The sequence below is a fragment of the Leptopilina boulardi genome, unplaced genomic scaffold, assembly GCF_019393585.1.
Source record: "Leptopilina boulardi isolate dan_hultmark-lab unplaced genomic scaffold, ZJU_Lbou_2.1 LbouV2_362, whole genome shotgun sequence".
Lineage (NCBI taxonomy): Eukaryota > Metazoa > Arthropoda > Insecta > Hymenoptera > Figitidae > Leptopilina > Leptopilina boulardi.
Window position 1 is genome coordinate 1,262,342 of NW_026137932.1, and position 20,700 is coordinate 1,283,041.

The 20,700-nt window shown below is 20.9% G+C and overlaps 1 protein-coding gene across 2 annotated transcripts in view; it reads left to right on the plus strand.

Moving 5' to 3' along the window:
• Nucleotides 1–642: 642 nt before the first annotated feature.
• Nucleotides 643–20,700, plus strand: part of LOC127286829 (THO complex subunit 2) — a 35,254-nt gene continuing 15,196 nt past the window's right edge. Inside the window, exons 1-13 of one of the 2 annotated variants that reach the window (XM_051313434.1) lie at nucleotides 643–834; nucleotides 1,077–1,120; nucleotides 6,889–6,980; nucleotides 9,257–9,370; nucleotides 9,579–9,694; nucleotides 11,161–11,291; nucleotides 11,705–12,084; nucleotides 13,390–13,568; nucleotides 13,925–14,158; nucleotides 14,287–14,645; nucleotides 16,282–16,516; nucleotides 19,460–19,577; nucleotides 20,023–20,185. In XM_051313434.1, the coding sequence (XP_051169391.1) occupies nucleotides 767–834; nucleotides 1,077–1,120; nucleotides 6,889–6,980; nucleotides 9,257–9,370; nucleotides 9,579–9,694; nucleotides 11,161–11,291; nucleotides 11,705–12,084; nucleotides 13,390–13,568; nucleotides 13,925–14,158; nucleotides 14,287–14,645; nucleotides 16,282–16,516; nucleotides 19,460–19,577; nucleotides 20,023–20,185 (2,233 nt within the window). In that variant the 5' untranslated portion in view covers nucleotides 643–766. The remainder of the gene's footprint in view (nucleotides 835–1,076; nucleotides 1,121–6,888; nucleotides 6,981–9,256; nucleotides 9,371–9,578; nucleotides 9,695–11,160; nucleotides 11,292–11,704; nucleotides 12,085–13,389; nucleotides 13,569–13,924; nucleotides 14,159–14,286; nucleotides 14,646–16,281; nucleotides 16,517–19,459; nucleotides 19,578–20,022; nucleotides 20,186–20,700) is intronic. The other variant, XM_051313433.1, reaches the window with a different exon arrangement.

A 20,700-nucleotide genomic window follows, 5' to 3' on the forward strand; every position in this document is an offset into this window, starting at 1 on the left:
TTTTATTATTTTTTTATTCATTTTTTTTGACAGTTTTTATAAAATAAAAATTATTTATTATGACGATTTGAATTATGCACTATTACCTGTATTTTTTTTTGTTTAACACTGCGATGCTAATCTTTTTAGGTTAAGTTTCCGTGTCAAAAAAACTTTTATCGAAATATACTAATTTTTTTTCCTGCCTGCCATGAAATTTTTATGAATTTTCGATTATTTACATAAAACAGTACATAATTATCAAAAAAAATATGTATAATTAGTGCTACGATTTTAAAAAAAAATAATAAGATTCAATTTTGTTCGAACACAAAATGGATCTCCTACTTACTGACGACGACATTTGCAATGAGCTGTATCTTGTATTGCCAACCCAAGATAACAAAAAACTGATCTTTTTCACTTCGATCAATATAACAAAAATTCTCTTTCTCAAAAGCTTAATTTTTTTTTATTAATTCGTTTTATTCATTCGATTAATTAAATACAACGACCAATTTATATATTCGTACTTACGTAAAAAAAAATTTCGAGTTAACTATACAACCCTGAAGTTTGCGCTATTCTCACTATGAATGCGCCTTTAACAAATGAATAGTAGGTCAAATTTGATAAGGTTTTGGAACACATCGTGTATATATATATATACATATATTGTATTTTAACATGAAAATGGCGTCTGTTAACCTGTGATTTGCACGGTTTATTGTTTTCGCGAAGAGAACAGTCGTCTAGATTGTAAAATTTTATGATATTTTTTTATTGAATGATGTCCGGTAAAATTTGGAATTCTGATTTATGGAAAACATGGGAGAAACAAGGAAAAGGCGACTTGTAAGTGAACAAAATTGACAACGTAGTTGAAACGCGCGTCCATATTAAATTTTCCATTTCTACTGAGTATTTTGTGTGTGTGAGAGAGAAAAGTAATAATAAAGAATAAAAATTAAAAAAAAAAAAAAAAAAAATAGTCAATAAATGAAAATAGTTAAATAATTTTAAATCGTCGTGACTTTATCTCCCTTTGATTATCGTCCTAGCGAAGGGTTAATATGTCAATTAACAACTGTTTGCAGCTTCAAGTTAATCAAGCATACATTCAAGGAAGGCCACACATCAGGTGAATATTTTTCTTATTTATTCATATTTATTTCTTCTATTCGTTTTGTTTATTACTTTATTTCTTTAAACATTTTCATAATATTCCCGCCAATAATTTTTTTTACAATTGATTGATAATTTCAATTTATTATTCCTGAGCACGTTCTTTGTTTATTAAAAATTTTTAACTCTATTTTCTATCAAGTGTTAGTATTTATTTTTTAATTTAATTGAATATTGAAATTAGTATTAAATTTTTTTTTTTTATTTAATTTACTATTTTTTTTTAAATCGATTATAACGAAAAAAAATTTTTTTTTAAATAATTAAATTTAAACATTAATTTTATATGGAAATAAATTATTTCTTAAATTAATAAAATCAATTTTAACGATTAAAAATAATTTATTTCGACAAAAATTGAGGTTTTTACGAAATTTTTTAGTAAAAATATACAAATTTACTATTTTCTAAATAAATTATTACAAAAATATTTATTTATTTGTCGAAACAAATTTGATGGTTTATATTAGTTTTATTTCAAAAATGATTTCATTATTTAAAAACAAAAAGAAAATAATAAAATTTAATTGAAAATTAAATTCATTTTTTTATTGTGTTGCGAAGAAGGAAAATATTTGCATTTGGAACATTTCTCGAAACATTTTCATTCAACAATTTTTTTTTACTTGAAATCATTTATTTTTTGATTCTATATATGAAAATGAGGGAATTTTTTCAGAATTTTTTTTTTTTTTTTTTTTTAATTGAAATATATAAATTGTTTTTGTTATAAAAAAATATTAAAAACAGTTACACTTACATTATATAAAATTTTAAACTAAAAGTTTAAAACATTTTTCTAAAATTAAAAATTTCTCATTAAAATTAAAATACAACTAATTAATTAATTAATTCAAAACATGAATAATATTACATTCAATAATATTAAAAAAGAAATAATGAATATTAAAAATAATTTTTTTCTAGTCGAATTTTCATTTGCTCTAATGTAAATTCTACTAAATTCTAAAAACGTCGAATTTTTATTTTACAGAATATTCATTTTTGTCCAAATAAATATCTGAAAGAAAAATTTGTCCGCTAATTTTTCTACCAGATATTTATTCAAACAAATAAAAGTTCTCTAAAATAAATATTCGGCGTTTTAAAAAAAAAATTTTTTAAATTTAAATTCGAACAAATGAAAATTCGGCTAAAATTAAATTCTCTAGTTAAAGAAATTCTATCGAATTTTATTAATTTATACTGCTTCATGTGTCATTAAAATATCGACAAAAATTTACAAATTCGTATACGTACAAATCAATAAATACGTACAATCAATAAATTTAATAAATAAATTTTTTAAAATAAAAACTCCCTTTTTTTTGAATAACATAAAAATTCAGGGAAATTAAAATAAAATTTTTATTTATTTAGTCGCCTCTTTTTAATATCTAAAATTCTTAAAGAAAATTATGTTTTAATTTAGTTTCTGCTGATTCCCCTAGTGGTGAAAATCAGACTACAAAAAATACCTTACTTGAGTTTATTGCTTATATATACTAATTTTCGATCAGTCCAAAAAGACTGATTGACTAGATACTTTTACTATACAAAAAGCTACTTATATACATAGAAGAATTTAAATTTCTTGTGAGAAAAGCTCCTGGTAGTCATCTATCGGGCACATTATGAACTACTCGTGTTTGAATAAGCGCGTGCTATTTAGAAAAAAAAAATACAAATGATATAAGATTTAACTAAAAATGTAAACGAAACAAAAAAATACATAAATTACAATATTTGCCATTATTATTTATTGCAATGTAACACGTATAGGGTCAGTCGGGGTAAATCCGAACGCTAATTATTTCAGCTTAATTAAAATTTTTAAAAATAAGTTCGATATGAGAATTTTTACCTCAGATCCTCTTGAAGAGATTCTAAGTATTATCCCATTTTTTGTTTGTTAATTAGCAACAGCATAAACAAAGATAACAAGTATTGCAAAAAAGATTGAAAATCAAAGATGACACTCTTTCAGTATTTTGTCTCGTATTTGAAGAAAAAGAAGCTAAAAATTTATTTTATTATTTATAATTGTTTGTTATGAATACTAGAACAGAAACTATATTTGATTTTTGCCTTCTGTAAAATTTTATTAATAATATCAGACCGTTCGTATTTACCCAAGAAAATTGGAAAACTGGGGTAAATCCGAACGGTATTTTTAATAATTTTTTTTTTACATCAAAGCCACACAAAATTGTTTTTATTTTTGATTACACTATTATTTTAACATTATAAAAGTACATAGAAAAAAGTTTTTCTTTCTATACGTATCCTCGTTAGTAATTAATAAGCAGAAACTTAATCTCTGTTCTCTCGAAGGAGTGTTTCAATTTTTTTGCCAAATGGTTTGTTGAAAAAAGTTTTTCAGGATCTTAATAAAATTTGGTATTCTACGGTTTTTGGGGTCGCTAATTACCAATTTGAAGTCAGTTTTTCAAAATTCAAAATGGCGGACGAGAATTAAAAAATTCATTGGATTCGCTCGAAAATTGTTACTCGGGGGGTTTCAGGGTTAGCAAATTTGATCATTTTTAAAAATAAGTTTTAGGAAAGTACGCCATTTTGAATTTAAAAAATTTGACTTTTATTTTTGTATTTACATTCAATCACTCCAAAATACTTTCTGTACCAAGTTTTGCAAAAATCCGTTATGATTTGATAAAGTTATTGAAGGTTTTAATTGTGTAATGCATTTTAATTTTTAACCTGTTTGATTTTTGTATTTATATATGATGCATTATTACATAATAGGTTTATTATCGTATTTTTTTTGAGTTTTTATATAAGTTTAACAATTGCAATACTTTAAATTTATTTTCCCTAAGATTTTTCTGAAATACAGTGGCGTTCGTATTTACCCCGGTATTTTAGGAAAGTTGCAAAGTATTGAGGTAAATACGAACGCTAAGTTTCCTGCGATTGTAATTTATCAAAAATTTTTTCTACCCCATAAAATTGTTCTATGGAAGTAAAGTAACAACTTCATGCACCAGAATACCGGAAGTATTTTTTTTTTAAAGAAAAAACTTATGTTATTGTTGAAACTTACTAAAAGCGTTCGGATTTACCCCGGTTGACCCTAAATAAAACATGCGTCGCAATGTTATCAATTTTTCCTTCAAAAAAATTTCCAAATACTTTTTTTCTATGTAGTATGTATAAAAAATATTTAATGTTTTTAATTTATTTGAAATTTTTTTTGTTATTTAATAAAACATTTTTTCTATTGTAAAAATTGTATTTTTCATTCAAAAGTTATTTTTTTATTTAAAAATTTTTATTCCTTTAAAGACAATAAATATTTTGAAAAATTTGTTTTAAAATTCGATTTTTATTAATATTCTAATTAAATATTTCTTATAAATTTTCTTTTAATTTTATAATGAAACTAGCAAAATTAAACGCGCGCAAGCGCGTCAAATTGAGTATTTAATTGTTTGTTATAAAGAAATTAAAGATTAATATTATCAATAATAATTTAATTTATTAGAATATTATTACACATTAAATGATAATAATGAAAATTATATGTTTACAGGCCTCGGATTATACGACTTTTTCCGACTTTTTTCAAAAATACGACTTTTATCGACTTATTTTAATAAAATGCGACATTTTTTTTACATTTGAAAAAGAATGTAAATAAAATATATTTTTTTAGTATAAAATGTAGATTTTCGTCAGATCTTCTTCAATTCAATTATTTAATAAATTTTGAACTAAAAAGATTCTTCACTAAATTAATTATTTTTAATAATTTTAATGAAATACATCACAAATTCAATTATATCAAAATTATTTTTCAATTAAAATTTTTATGAAATTTAACAATTGTTTATAATTTTAAAAAAATATATCACAATAAAATTTAATTATTTTTTAAACATTTCAATTCAAAATAAACTAAAATTCAATTATTACCCGAAATTTTATTTCATAATCAATTAAAAATTCAATAAATATCCAAAATTTCCAATTTCAAATTTAATTACTTATTTACCAAGTTTTCAATTTAAAATGAAATAAAATTTAATTATTTTCTAAATTTTCTATTCAAAATTAATTATCCAAATTTTCAAACAAAAATGAACTTAAATTAAATTATTATCCATGATTTCAATTAAAATTCAATTATTTCCCAAAATTTTCAATTCAAAATGAACTGAAATTCAATTATTTTCCAAATTTAAAATCAAATAAAATTTAATTATTCTCAAAAATTTGAATTCAAAATTAATTGAATTTTCAATAATTTGAATTTAAAAGCATCTAAAATTTTATTATTTCTAAAATTTTCCATCGAAATTTTTTTTTTGAAATTTAATAATTTCAATTATAACTCTAAGGAAATTCAATTATTTTTAACTATTTTAATAATATTCATTGAAATTTTAACTATCTGAAACCTATTTTCAATTAAAAAAGATTTTCAAATTATTGTATTTTGTCCGCATTTTCTAATAAATTTTTAGTGAAATCATCTAAAATTTTAATTACAAAACACTTAAAGTTTCAATTAATTTCAAAAATCTCAATTTTAAATCTTTGAAAATTCAATTAAATTTAAAAAATGTTTTCCCAAAATTGTTTGATAAATTATTTTTAGTTCTGTAAAATTTAATAATTGTTTGAAAATTAACAATATCTTTTGAAATTTAATTATTCCTAAAAATTTCAACTTTAATCCTTCGAAAAGGATTATTATTAAAAAAAAAAATTTTTTATTTAAAAATCTGTAAAATATTTTTGTTAAAATAAAAAACAAATCCACTTTTTTTTTAAATATAAATCGACTAAAACGACTTTTTGTGTCTTTAAGTTGATTCGAGGCCTGTGTTTTTATAATTAATATTTAATAGGTATTCATTGGCCCGTAAAAATTAATTTTTTTCAAATAACTATCTTGTACGAAATTTCCTGACGCATCTTTTTTCTTATCATAAATTTTTTGTATTTGTATACAATTTTTGAATCAATATACAAGTTTAAAAAAATTTTCGTTGGTAAACGTTGTGTACTTCAGCTTCGTGAATTGAATTTTCGAATTTGGAATTTTAAAGAAACTTATTTCGAAATTTGGAAACACAATTACTTATACAACTTTGGGAAAAATGAGAAAAAGAATTGTCAAAATTTGACACGTCATAAGATTACTATTCAAAAAAACACGTGAAATCAAAAAAGGCCAACTTCAAGTTAGGACAGAAGGACAGACCAAGCATTTTATTATTATATAATTATTTTTTAAAAAATTTATCATTGCAACATTAAAAAAAATTGTTAAAAATTACAAATACTAAACTAAATAAATTACTAAATAACATTTAATTGGTCAAATAAACATTTTTCTTACATTCGATTATAGATAAATTGTAAATGTTTATTATTTTTATTATTGTGAATTATTATTAATATTATTATTATTATTATTATTATTATTATTATTATTATTATTATTATTATTATTATTATTATTTATTATTAGTCCTGAAATTGTAGTGTCTTTTAAATAATTCTTAAACTGGGTGTAATTTTTTTTATTTATTATTTTCAATAATTCTTAAAGAAGTTTTTCTTTTTAAAAAAAAACAAAATTTTTTAAACCAAAATGTTTATTTCTCATTGAAATTAAATTTTGTACATTTTTTTCTGTTTGTATTAGAAATGCGTTATTTAACAGAAAAAATTCTTTTCTTTTTTTTCTTGTAGAATGGAAGCGAGGATTGTACGAACTAATTTCACAGGGCGTTCGAGGAGTCGTAAAGAAGGAAAAAGTAGTAGAGGCATTGGCTGAAATCACTGTAAGTTTTCAACTTTTTATTTTTCTAATATCGAAATGTGAAAAAGTAAAAATTTAATTTTAAAGAATTTTCAGGAAAAGAAAAAAATTTAAATATATTTAATTTGTAATTTTAAATTGTTATTTTTAAATTATTTGTAAATAATTTGTAAATCTGTAATCTACTTCACCTTTTTTTTTTAGATGAATTAAAATTTTTTGTCTCACAATAAAAGAATTCAAAATCTCGGACATTATTTACGAAGCTCAAGTACGCAACGTTTATGATAAACGATTTTTAAAGAAATAATTTTTTAAAAAGAAAAATTCTCTAATTTTTTGCCTAAAAAATATTTCTTCTATTTTTCATTAATCAACAAATTATAAAAAATATTTTTTATTTTAAAAAATTATTTCTTTAAAAATCGTTTATCAGAAACGTTGCGTACTTCAGCTTCGTTATTATTTTCTAATTTATTGCAAATTTTATTGTTGTCCGATATTTTAAAAAAAAATTGAATCCTTTTTTTTAACAGTAAAGAATTTTTAGAGACTTACATTTTCTTAAATTTTTCATTTAAACAAAAAAAGGGTAGTTAAATAGTTTCGTAAAACTTTTTTTTTTAAATTAATTTAAAATTAAATTTTTGTCTGTATAACAATTTTATCTATCCTTCTTCAAGAAAAAGAATCATTTCACTTTTTTTCTTAACAATACAGAAAAAGAAAATACATATCAAATTTTATAAAAGAATCCTTTTTTTTTATAAACAATATTTTTTTCAAAAGTTATTTGAGAAATAAAATAGTTTTATTTTTTATACACACTGAAAAAAATTTATTTGGTTCAAATAAGTTAGGTTTAACAACAAATATTCGCTAAAAATATATTTTTTTAAATTGCACTAGATTTTTCAGAATTTCATAAAATTTTAATTATACTTTTATTTGTTGTTAAAAATAATTTTTTAGTATGAGGTTATGTTAATGTGTTATGTCTTCTTAAAATTTATTTACTTAATATTTAAAAAAGAGAAAAAATTATCCGAAATTATATTTTATTTGAAATATTTATTTTCAAAGGCAAAAAGAGTGGTCGTAGTCGTTACTACAGTTGTGAAATTATTTTCACTGAAGGAAAGGGAAGAGTAGAGGGCGCTGCCCTTTTTTTTACTCGTCACTTATTGTGACTGATATATGTATATTACTCTATACATAATATTTATTTTGTGTACTCACTATATATTTCATATATAGTATATCAATGTACATTTTTATTAACTATATATTCAATTATATATAGTTGTAAGACAATTATCTGGGATAATTGACTGCACAAGGATACCTGAGTAACATCAGACCACTCTATAAATGTTGCTTTGAGTTATCCTTATATATTCAATGTAAGGTTCATAACACCGCTTGCGAGAAACATGAATTTTAAGCTCATACTAAATAATTACTATTTATCAATAAATTCATCAAAATTTTGTGAAAATAATTGACCTTAGGTGTTAAGAAGAGAAATATCACGATTTTACATTATTTGAACGAATATTTATTTAAAAAATAAAATTTTTATTTCTCAACTTTTCTCACTAGCAACGCTTTCTGAACCCTAGCGGAGAGATTTGGAAGTTTGGAAAATTTGCCAAGTTGATATTTTTTTTTAATAGTTAGTAAAATTGTACTATTTAGTATTTAGATTTTTGTTTTCAAAGTTCTTTTCAAAATTGTTAATAACTTTGATGTTATTAACAAATTGAATAATGATAATTTTTTCCAAATTAAAAAAATCTGCTAAAATATTGTTTTTAGAAAATACCCTCTACAAAAATTGTTGGAAATCGATTAAATTTTATGAAAAAAGGGGATTTTTTAAATTAAAAATTATGCAATTTTTTTACAAACGGTTACAATATAAAATACAATATTTATAAACAAAATTGTTTATTAAAGAAAAATTTAACGTTCATTAACTTGTAATTTAAAAAATTGTTTTCATAAAATTTTATATCGATATAAAAGTTATAAACTTATTATATATTTATTTATTGTAACTTTTTATTAATAACTTGTTTTATTTGATATTTTATAATAATAATAATAAATAAAAATACTATTAATAGTAGTTTTTATAACTCAAGTAACTTTTTATAAATTCGCAATTTTTTATTTTTATGAAATTTGATATTTCTTTTCTTTCCGTTCAGATACTGTCATCGTTGAATCAAGTTTTAAAAAAATAAAATTAATAATGTAGAGATAAAAAAAATTTTTTTTAATTTTTTTTTTCAGAGTATCGACGGTGCATTCCCATCTGCAATTGTAGATATTTTTACTTTGATCGATTCAGAAGCGCAGAATGAAGAAAGGAATATGTTTTATTTCATCGTCAAAGAATCAGAAAAGGTATGACAAAAAAATGTAGAACCAATTTTAATACAATGTATTTGTTAATTTTGTTTGTTTCTGTTTTTCATTGAAAAACACGAAAACAAAAAAATTGACTAATTAAACATTTTAATGTTGAATTTCATTTAAATTAACTGTTTGACATTTGTTGATAATTTTATTTATATTTTTAAAAAGCAAAAATAACAGCAAATATTATTTACAGTTTTTAACAGATCGAATACTGAAAGAGAGATTAGAAATTGACACTCTTCAGGATGTGGGAACATTAAAAAATCTCAATTTTCAGACTAAATTCATCAAAGTCAAAACGAAACTCTAGTATGTATTTTGTTTTTTTTATTTTAATAGTTGGAAACATTTTTTTTAATAATTTTTTATTTCTTATTTTTTCGATATCAAAAATCCAAAATAAAGAAATATTTTTTTTTTAATTAAACCAAATAAAAAACAAAAACGGAAAAATTTCTAAAAATTACAAAGTCAAAAAAATTGGAGACTAAATAGAAAATAAATAGAAAAAAATTGAATTTAGTGAAAGAAATTTCGGTGTTTTTTTTTTTTTTTTTATTGGATTTTTGATAAACTCAGACATCACAGTTTATTAAATATTTCTCTATTTTTAAAATTTATTTATCTTTCGATAAATTCAGAGGAATAAATTTTAATTTCAAATAAATGTAGATTAAACAAAAATTTACATAAATTCGAAATTACTTGTCTTTTTTTTTATTTTTTCATATTTTAAGCTTAGTTTTTGAAACAATAATTTAAAATTAAATTAATATTTTTCAATTTTTTTTTAATCATTTAAATTATTGTTATTTTTAATAAGTTTTAAGTAATTTTTTAGATTTCTCGTATTTTTAGAGGGTGTTCATCAATTTTTGAAAATATTAAATTCTCTTTGAGATATTTAGAAAAATTTATACAAATAATTGTATTTTTCATGATTTAAATTTTAGATTTTCAGAAACAATTGAATTTCAAGAGAATTTAAATCCACATTTTTTTTTTTTATATAATTTTGAATTGCTGATTATTTTTTACAAATTTCAGACAATAATTATTGAATTTTAGACAATTTTTAATTGAAAAATTTTTTGTTAAATAATTTAATTTTAGAAAAAATAATTATGATTTGGCAAAAATTTTTCGATAAAAACTTCAAAATGATTACATTTCAGAAGGGTTTAAAATTTTCATAATTTGAAATTGATAAATAATAATTGAAATTTTCTTTTAAATAATTGAATTTTCGACAAACTTTATTAAAATTATTTTTAAAAAATTATGATTTGTCGTAGAATTTTATAAAGTTTCTAAATAAATTTAAATTACAATTTTGAATATAATTGAATTTTCCAAGATGAAGAATAAAAGAATAAAGAATTTTAAAATAAATATCTAATTTTAATTTCGTAAAATTTAATTGAAAATTTTGAAAATATAATTAAATTTTATAAGAAATTAAATTGAAAAAAATTATTTTAGACCTTGAATTTTATTTTCAAAAGTTGCTGAACATTCTGTTTTAGTAGGGTATTTATGGAAAAAAATATTTAATAATTTCGATTCAATTTTTTTTTCTACAATAATTGTTTATATTTTTCTATTTATTTTTAAATAAATTTATTTTTGAATTTTATTTTTTAATTAATTTTTTTAAATAGTTTATTGTGATAACTGTGAATGGTAAAATTTACTATTGAAAGAAGAAAACAAAAAAGAATTTAGAAAAAATGCATGAATTTCCATTAATAAAAAATCAATTGATTTCTTTGCAGCTATAAACAACGTAAATTTAATCTTTTTCGTGAAGAAAGTGAAGGTTATTCAAAATTAATAGTAGAGTTAAGTCAAGAGCGACCGGAAAGTGAAGTGGCATCTACTTTAGAGATTGTTAAATCCCTTATTGGTAGGATATACTTTTATTTTTTTATTATTATTATTTTTTTCTTTAATTAAAAATAATTAACAGAGCGGAAAAATTTTTTTATAACAATACTTTCTTTTTTTATTTGTAAATTATCATTAAATTTTTCTTTTTTGAGAAAATGTTCCTTTATGTTTTAGATGTGATAAAAAAAAATTTCAAAAACCTGTTGCAAATTTTAGAAAAGCATAACTTTAATTTCAAAAATTTTCTAATTAATTAATTTAATTTAAAATTTTTATCACAGTAGATACATAAAGGAATAATTTTGCAAAAATATCAAGAATAAAAAAATCGAATTTTTCAAAAACAAAAATAGTGGGAAAAATTTTTTTTTTTTTTTTAAAGAAAAAAAAAAGAATTCTCAAGTATTGGATTTAAATTTTTTATTTTAGGATATTTTAATCTCGATCCAAATCGAGTATTAGATATTTTATTGGAAACTTTTGAAAAAAGGCCACAGGACGATGGACTTTTTATTCCTTTGATTTGTTCATATATGAGCGATCAACAAGTTCTTTGTGAAGTATTGGGTTTTAAATATCGTTGTACAGCAAATTCAACTCCTTTTTCATTACAAAGAGTCACGGCATTAATGCTTCAGCATCAAGTTATTAAACTCGATGATATTTGGCCGTGGCTTGTGCCCGATGATAAATCAATTATTCGCGATTGCGAAATTTCAATGAAACAAGCTAAAGAATATGTGAGAAAAATGAGTATTATCTCGACAAAAGACAAGGAGGATGTTCCCGAGGAAAAGGACAATTCACAGGTTAGTAAAAATAATTTAACAAAAAAATTAAATTAAATTAAGAATTTTTTAAAATCATTTAAAAATTTTTCACTTTACCGGAATTTAAAAAAAAATTCTCTTTTTTTAAAAAAACGGAAAAATTTTTTGAATAAAGTCTCAATAAATCAGACATCAGAGGTGAATTTTTTTAATGTATTTTTATCTCTTTTTTTGTATTTTTTTTATTTTATTATACACGAGTTTACAAAAAATAATATTGAAAAAAAAATTAGATAATAATTATTATTTGAACTGTAAAAAATTGATATTTTTGCATGAATTTAAAAATAAAAGAAATGTCGAAAATTTAAATTTAAAAACAAATTAAAGGTATGATAATGATAATATTTGATTAAAGCTAGATAAAAATTGAATACTGAGTTTAGAAAATTGGCTTAAAATTATGATACAGGAGAATAAATTTCTTTTAAATTTAAATAGATTTTTAAAATTAAAAAAATATATTTAAATAGTAAGAAAAATTCTCTTTATAAAGGTTCCAAGCAATTCGAGAAAATAAACCTGAAAGACATGACATTTTAAAAAGTTTTTGGAAAATTTTTCAAAATTTAAAAATGTAATTTTTGATTTCTTTTTTTTTATTATTATTTTTTGCCTTGTTTTCTAAATAATGTAATTTTTTCTCTTAATTATTTAGATAATCGTGGAAATTATTAAAAAAAAAAAAAAAAAAAAAAAAAAAAAAATTGAAAAACCTAGAAAAGACATAAAAATTAGCCAATTTATATTTTTAGCCAACTAAGGCTCAATATTCAATTTTTATGTAGCGTTAATCAAAATTTCTGCCTTTTCTACAAATTTTGTTCAATTGAGTTAAAATTTTAGGAAACTGTTACTCATGTATTGGGCGATAATTTACCAAAATTTCAAACCAATATAATAATTTGGTTTTTTTTTTTTTTTTTTACCAGGACGTTTAAGAAAAATTGTCTCTTTCACAAATAAAAAGATTTAATTTAACCTTTTAAAATTGCATTTGAATAAAAATACTTCTCTCGATACTGAAAAAAAAATTTATTTAACTAATTTATATATGTAATTTACAATAATAATAATTTATTGTATATAATAATATTTGCAAAATAATAATTTTAAATTATATTAATAATTTTTAGTTACAATTAATAATTAATTTCCATTTCTTTTAGGTACATTTAAATACTTGTTATAAAATTATAGAATGAAATTTCATTTTTTTTTTCATTTGTACAAATTAATTGCAATTTTTAATATTTTTTTGGTTGTTTTTAAATTTTATTTTAGGATAAATACTCAAATAATCAGAAATTTGGACTCTGTGAAGCGCTTTTAGACATCGGAGCTTGGGATGTCGCTCAGAGTTTATTCAATAGATTACCCGATTATTGTTTCACGGATCAAAAACCAATTGCTCTTGCATTCTGTAAAATTATACAATCCCTGATTGAACCAATTTATCGCAAGTAAGTCGAAAATTTAACTTTTTATATATAATTTAACATTTTTTTTGTTTTAGTTTATTTTTCTTTTAATTTCCATTTGTTTTTTTTCAAAAATTTTTCATCAACAATTTTCTAAATAAACTATTTAAAAATTAAAATATTATCTCACCTGTATATTAATAAATTTTTTTTATAATAAAAATGAACAGAATTTTTATTCAAAGTCTAATTTATTTATTTATTAATATACAAGCTAAATATTGTAAATTTAAAATTTACATAGTAAAATAATACAGATTTTTTTCAATAAAGATAAAAAAAAAATGTATTTTTTGACATTGTTTTTTTCGTTATTGTTTTAATTGAAAATTTTTTAGGTATTGCGTAATATCGCCAAAATTACCGGGAAGAAAAATTCCCCCATTAAAAAGTCCATTGGCACCAAAGCCGATGCAATCACTTAATCAAATTCATGATCAATTATTACCGATGCTTGTGATTCTTGGACCGAATCTTCATCACGATCCAATTCTAATGTACAAAATAATGCGATTGTGTCATTCGGCCATTAAACAAATTCCCATGGACTCTAATAGACAACCAATTGATAAGTAATTATTATTATTTCACAATTTTCCTAGAAAATAAAATTAAAATTTCAATTTTTCTTTTAATAATTCAAATTAATTTGTTTAAATTAATTTAAAACATTTCTAAGTTTTTTTTTTTTTTATTTCAGAACAAATAATCTTTATTTTGATATAATAACAATTCTTGATGTTGCATTATTGCCATCGTTGTCATTTATGGATTGTAATTGTTGTGTCGCGGAGGAAATTTGGAATATTCTCAAACATTATCCATATCAAAATCGTTATTGTCTTTATGCGCGATGGAAAAATGAAACTCCACTTCAACATTCGGCATTATTGAAAAAAAGAGCGGACGCACAGAAGAAAATAAAAACAATTATGAAACGAGTCAGTAAGGAGACAATAAAACCTGTTGGTCGATCAATTGGAAAACTTACACATTCATCGCCTGGAGTTTTATTTGATTATGTTCTCATTCAAATTCAACTTTACGACAATCTCATTGGTAAGTTTATTTAATTTTACTTTTTCTTAATTTAAAAGGAAAAAAAAAAATTTTTGGTTTTATTCAGGCCTTGGATTATATGACTTTTTTTTCGAAAATACTAATTTTAATAAAATGGGACTTTTTCGACTGTTTTTTATATTTTTTACAAAATTTTTTTTAAACAAAATACGTTTTTTTTTAGCATACAATGCAGATCTTGTTTATTTCAATTATTTAACAAATTTTCAACTTAAATTCTTCTCCAAGTTAATTATTTTCAATAGTTTTAATGAAATTCTTCACAAATTTAATTATCTTAAACTATTTTTCAATCAAAAATTTTATGAAATTCAAAATTTTTTTTGTAATTTAAAAAAAAATAATCAAATAAAATTACCAAAAAATTGCAATTAAAAATCACTTGAAATTCAATTATTTTCAAAATTCTGTAAATCTTCGAAAATTCAATTGAAAAAAAAAGGTTATCTAAAATTATTTAATAAATTATTTTCAATTCTGTAAAATTTAATTATTATCTGAAATTTAGCAAAATCTTTTGAAATTTAATTATTTCTAAAAATTTCAATTCTTAACAATTACAAAATTCAATTATTTTTAATAATTTTAATATTTTCATTAAAAAAATGCAATTATTTAAAAATAAATAAATTCTTCAGCAATAGAAATCAATAAAAATTTCAATTAAAAATCACTTGAAGTTCAATTATTTTCAAAAAAATCCAAATTGTAAATTTTCATAAATTCAATTATTTTTAATGATTTTTATAACATTCTTTGAAAATTCAATTATTTGAAAGTATTTTTTAATTAAAAATTTTTCTAAATTCAATTTTTGTCAGTATTTTCCAATAAATTCTTCATCAACAGAAATAACCGAAAATTTTAATTAAAAATCACTTGAAGTTCAATATTTTTAAAAATATAAGTTGTAAATCTTTGAAAATTTAATTATTTAAAAAAAAAGGTTATCTAAAATTATTTATTAAATTATTTTCAATTTCAGTAAAATTTAATTATTGTTTGAAATTTAACAAAATCTTTTGAAATTAAATTATTTCTAAATATTTCAACTGTAACTCATCAAAAATTCAATTATTTTAATATTTCTATTAAAAATGCAATTATTTAATAAAGTTTCAAATAAAAACTCTAAAATTGAATTGTTGTCAAAAATTAAAAAAAAATAAAATAAAAAAAAAAGAAGTAAACAGAAAAATGTTACAAAAAACATTTTTTGGGAAATACTAATATTGTTGAAAATTTGTTATAATTAAATTAAATTTCTGCTAAATTTATTATCAGCGAAAAGTCAGGAATTTTTATTAAAAACCTTTGGAAAAAAAATATCAATTAATTAAATTCGTTGAAAAAAATTCCGATTTTCGAAAAGAAATAAAGAAATTTAATAAAATTTTCAATGATTTAAAAAAAATACATGTTTTTTGTCGGTTTCAATGAAAATGACCAAATTTTGTTAAAATGAGGAGAAAATAAATTTAAATTTCCGTTTCAACCCTGAATAGTTTTTTGTAATTTATTATTTAATAATTTTTAAATATAAAAAATAATTTTTTTAAAAAGGGGATTTTTGAAAATTTTTTGGTTTAAAAATAATTTTTTTAAAACTTTTTAGGCCCGGTTGTCGATTCATTGAAATATTTAACGAATATTTCTTACGATGTATTGGGTTATTGTCTTGTCGAGGCATTAGCTGGAGCTGATCGAGACAGATTTAAACACGATGGAACAAGTATTTCCCTTTGGCTTCAATCGCTCGCCTCTTTTTGTGGCGCAATTTTCAAAAAATACAATATCGAATTATCCGGTCTCCTTCAGTACGTAGCTAATCAACTGAAAGCACAAAAAAGGTAGGTAGAAAAAGAAAATTTATTTTTTTATTTATTACTTTAAAACGGATTCTAATTTTTCATGAAATTTCAACACAATTTTCAATTGTTTTCTCATATTTCATATTGTTCTTTTTTCATTTTTACTATTTATTATTTTATTTATTTACAAGATTATTTATTTATTTATTTTACTTTTTTCTCTTTATCGTTCTTTAAAAATTAATTCACAATTCTTTAAAATTGTTTTCTTTTGATTTTTTATAAAAATATCGCCTTCGTTACATTATTTTAAGTTTTTTTTATATTTAATTTATTTTTTAATTAATTTACTTTTAAATTTAGTTCAAATTTACATTTAAATTTATTTTTAAGTTTAGTTTATAAATTTTTATAATTTCTAAGTTTACATTTCTTTTTTTAACGCGCTTCATGTCAGATTTAGTTTCAAGTTAAAAAAAAAATGATTTTCAATGTGAATTGAGATTAAAAAAAAAAAAAAAAACTAAATAAAAAAAGAAACTTTCTCAGATAAAAAATAGGGGGAACGCGGTTGATGAATGCCAAACAAAATTGGTAAGTTTACAAAAAAAAAAAAAAAATAAAAAGAGTCGTAAAAAGAAAACAATATTCTTTTGCGCCGATTTTGAATTAAAAAAAATTTTTTTTTCTTTATCGATTTTTTGCGTGCGACCGTTACAAAATGAAAAAAAAAAAAAATATCGTAATTTATGTTAAATCAACAAAATTACATATTTTGTTTATTATTGAGCAATGAGAATTCGTTGTCTTTTAAATGTCTTGTGTTTCACTTAGAAATTGGAGAGGCTGGTGCGTTTTTCTTGCCGCCAGTTAAACACAGTTAGCGTGTTATGCACAAACACACACAAACATCAACGCCCAAGTCACCTTTTTTGATCCAAGTTTTCTGCTGTCAAGTGCGCAAAACAAAAATTAAAAATAAAAAAACCTGGGATATTATTCACATTTTCAAGGCCATTTGGATTTCTCAAAAAAAAAAAAAAAAAAGTGGATCTCTCTCTTTCTCCAAATCGTCGAGAAAAATTATTTTTCTTTTATATATTTAATTCTAACGAAGAGGCAAAAAAAAGAAAAAAAATTGAATTGATTTTTTTTCTCCTATAAAGACAAAGAAAAAATCAAACAAATTTGAGAATAAGAAATTTTTTTAATTTCTGAAAACAAAAATTGAGAACAAAAAATTATGAAAACTTCAGAAAAGAGGAAAATTTAGAAACGAAATTGTTACTTTTAAGAAGAAAATTTTTGAATTTTTATAATTCAATGGAAGTGAAGAGAAAAAAGAAATTTTCTGTCTAAATAAAAAATGTTTTGAATCGAAAAAAAAACGATTTGGAAATGAATTTCGAATTATTGAGGAAAAAGAAGCATTTTAAATGGAAAAACTTTACAATCACGAAGCAGATTTTTCAAATTAAATGGAAAATTAATTTTTCACCAGAAAAATACTCAAGCAAAAGGCAAAAAAAAAAAATGAAATTTGATAATCAACTTATGAATGTGACAAAAAAATGGAATAATTTCAAATAAATAAAAAGTAAAGATGAAACAAAAAATTGATAAAAAGAAATTTTCAATGAAATTTTCGACTGGATTGACAAGGAAAATTTTCAAATAAGAAAAAATTGAGGAAAAAAAAAATTTGGAAAATGAAAAAATTTGATAAAATAAATTAATGAGAGAGAACAAAATCAATTTTATAATAATAAAAAAAAAAAAAAAAAAAAAAAAAAAAAAAAAAAAAAAAAAAAAAATGGAAATTCAACGCTGAGTGGAAATTGACGAGATCCAAATCTCGTCCAGGGATCTTTAACATCAGGTAAAATTTTGTTATTTAAAATGTAAAAAGATTAAAAAAAATAATAATTCAAAATAAATTAAAAAAAAATTTTATTATTATTAAAAAAAAAAAATTAATATTTCAAAATATAAATTCAAAAAGAATTTTATTGGAAATTTTTCTAATTCAGAAAAAATTAATATTTTAAAGTAAATTTCAAAAAATATTACAATGATAATTTTTTTGATTAAAAAAAAAAAAATATTAATATTTCGAAAAGAATTTTATTGATAATTTTTTTTCGTTTAAAAAAAAAATATTTCAAAATAAATTCCAAAAAATGAATTTTATTAATAACTTTTGATTTTGAAATTTTTTGAAAATTTTGAAAAATGCGAAGTTATGTAAATAAATATAAATTAAATGATAGGTCAATAAAATGTTATTAAATATTATTTTTCAGACATTTGTGGAAGGAAAAAGAAGAATTTTCAAAAATGAAGAGGAATTTGAATAACGGAAGAAAAAAATTATGAGAGAAAATTTTTGAAGAGCGGTGAAAATTGAAAAAAGCAGTGAGTGATAAAATTCAGGGAAAAGTTTCAGTAGTGTTTCTACTTTTATGCGACGTAACATTTTTTTAAAAAAAAAGGAAACCGAAAAAAAGTGCTTTTGACGCGAATTCGAATATTTCGGGAATATCGCTGAGAAAATTTATCGTCTCCACAAGGGAAGCTCAATTTTCTTTTGCAAGTCCCTTCTTTTTTTTGACCTCTAAACATCTAAGCTTTTAAATTTTAAATATCGTTTTTTTTTTAAAAAAAAACGATTTACTAATTAGAAAAAATTCACTAAATTTAAAAAAGCAATTTTTTTTTACAATTTATTCATTTTATATATTTTTTATTTTTGTTTTATATTTTTACTTAATTGTAAAACATTTTCACCTAATTGTAAAATATTTTTGTTAATTTATTAAGAACATTATTATTATTGCTAAATATTTTCATATTAATTACAAAGATTTTTTTTTATTAATTTTAATGGCTTTTAAAAACAAAATTTAATAAAAAAAAAAAATAAATTGGGTTCATCCCGATAATGGAAAATTAATGAAGACAATTTATTGATTTCGTTTTCAGTCTTGATTTATTAATTTTGAAGGAGATTGTGCAAAAAATGGCAGGAATTGAAGCCGCTGAAGAAATGACTCCCGATCAATTGGACGCAATGGCCGGTGGTGATCTTTTGAAAAATGAGGTAAATTTTATTTATTTTTTTTGTAAATTAATTGATTTAATAAATATTCTGGTTTTTAATGTTTTAAAATTATTTATTTATGGAAAATAATCGGGCGAATAATTTTATTACAAAAATTATTTTTGGAACAAAAAGAACGATTTTTTTTAATATTTCAAATATTTGTAAAGAAAAAAAAATGGCAAAAAAAAAGAAAATAAACCGGCAAATAATTTTAATTATTCTAAAAATTTATTTGGAACAAAAAGAATAATTTTCATTTTATTTAATAAATTTTAAAAATTTTGTAAAACAAAAAATGGCAAAAAAAAAGAAAATAAACCGTCAAATAATTTTAATTATTTAAAAAAATTATTTGGAAAAAAAGAACGATTTTCATTTTATTTAATATTTCAAAATTTTGTGAAAAAAAAATGGCAAAAGGGATTTTTTGTTTTGTTTTCAGGCCGGTTACTTTAGTCAAGTTCGTAATACAAAAAAATCATCACAAAGATTGAAGGAAGCGCTTGGTGAACAGGATTTGGCTGTTGCACTTTGTCTTTTAATGGCGCAACAAAAACATTGCGTTGTGTATCGAGAAACTGATAGATCTCATCTTAAACTTGTTGGTAAGTGTTTTTATATTTTATAACATTTTTTTTTTTTTAAGGGTTGTCAGAATATATTTTTTTGCAGTAATTTTACTAATTAAATTACATTTTTTTGTACAAATTTTTCTGTGTACAAAAATAGTAGACGATAAACATTTTTAAAAAGAAATAATTTTTTTTAACTTTCTTTAAAAAAAAAAAAAATTTCAAGTTTTATTTTAGAAATTTCATGTTTTTTGAAAAATACAAATTAGAAAGAATTATATAGAAAATATTATAATCATCCTCTGGGAACGCCACTTTCGTTTAATTGGCTTTCTACATATTTATTGAACGTCTCTTAAGGTTATATTGGACGATCTTGAATTTTTCCATTTCATTCACATGTAAAAATTCAACATGACCTTTAATTTTAAATTAAATTTTTGCTGATTCCTCTAAACGGTAAAAATCAGACTACAAAAAATTCCTTACTTGAGTTTATTGCTTTATACTAATTTAGATCAGTCAGAAAGACTGATTGACTAGATGCT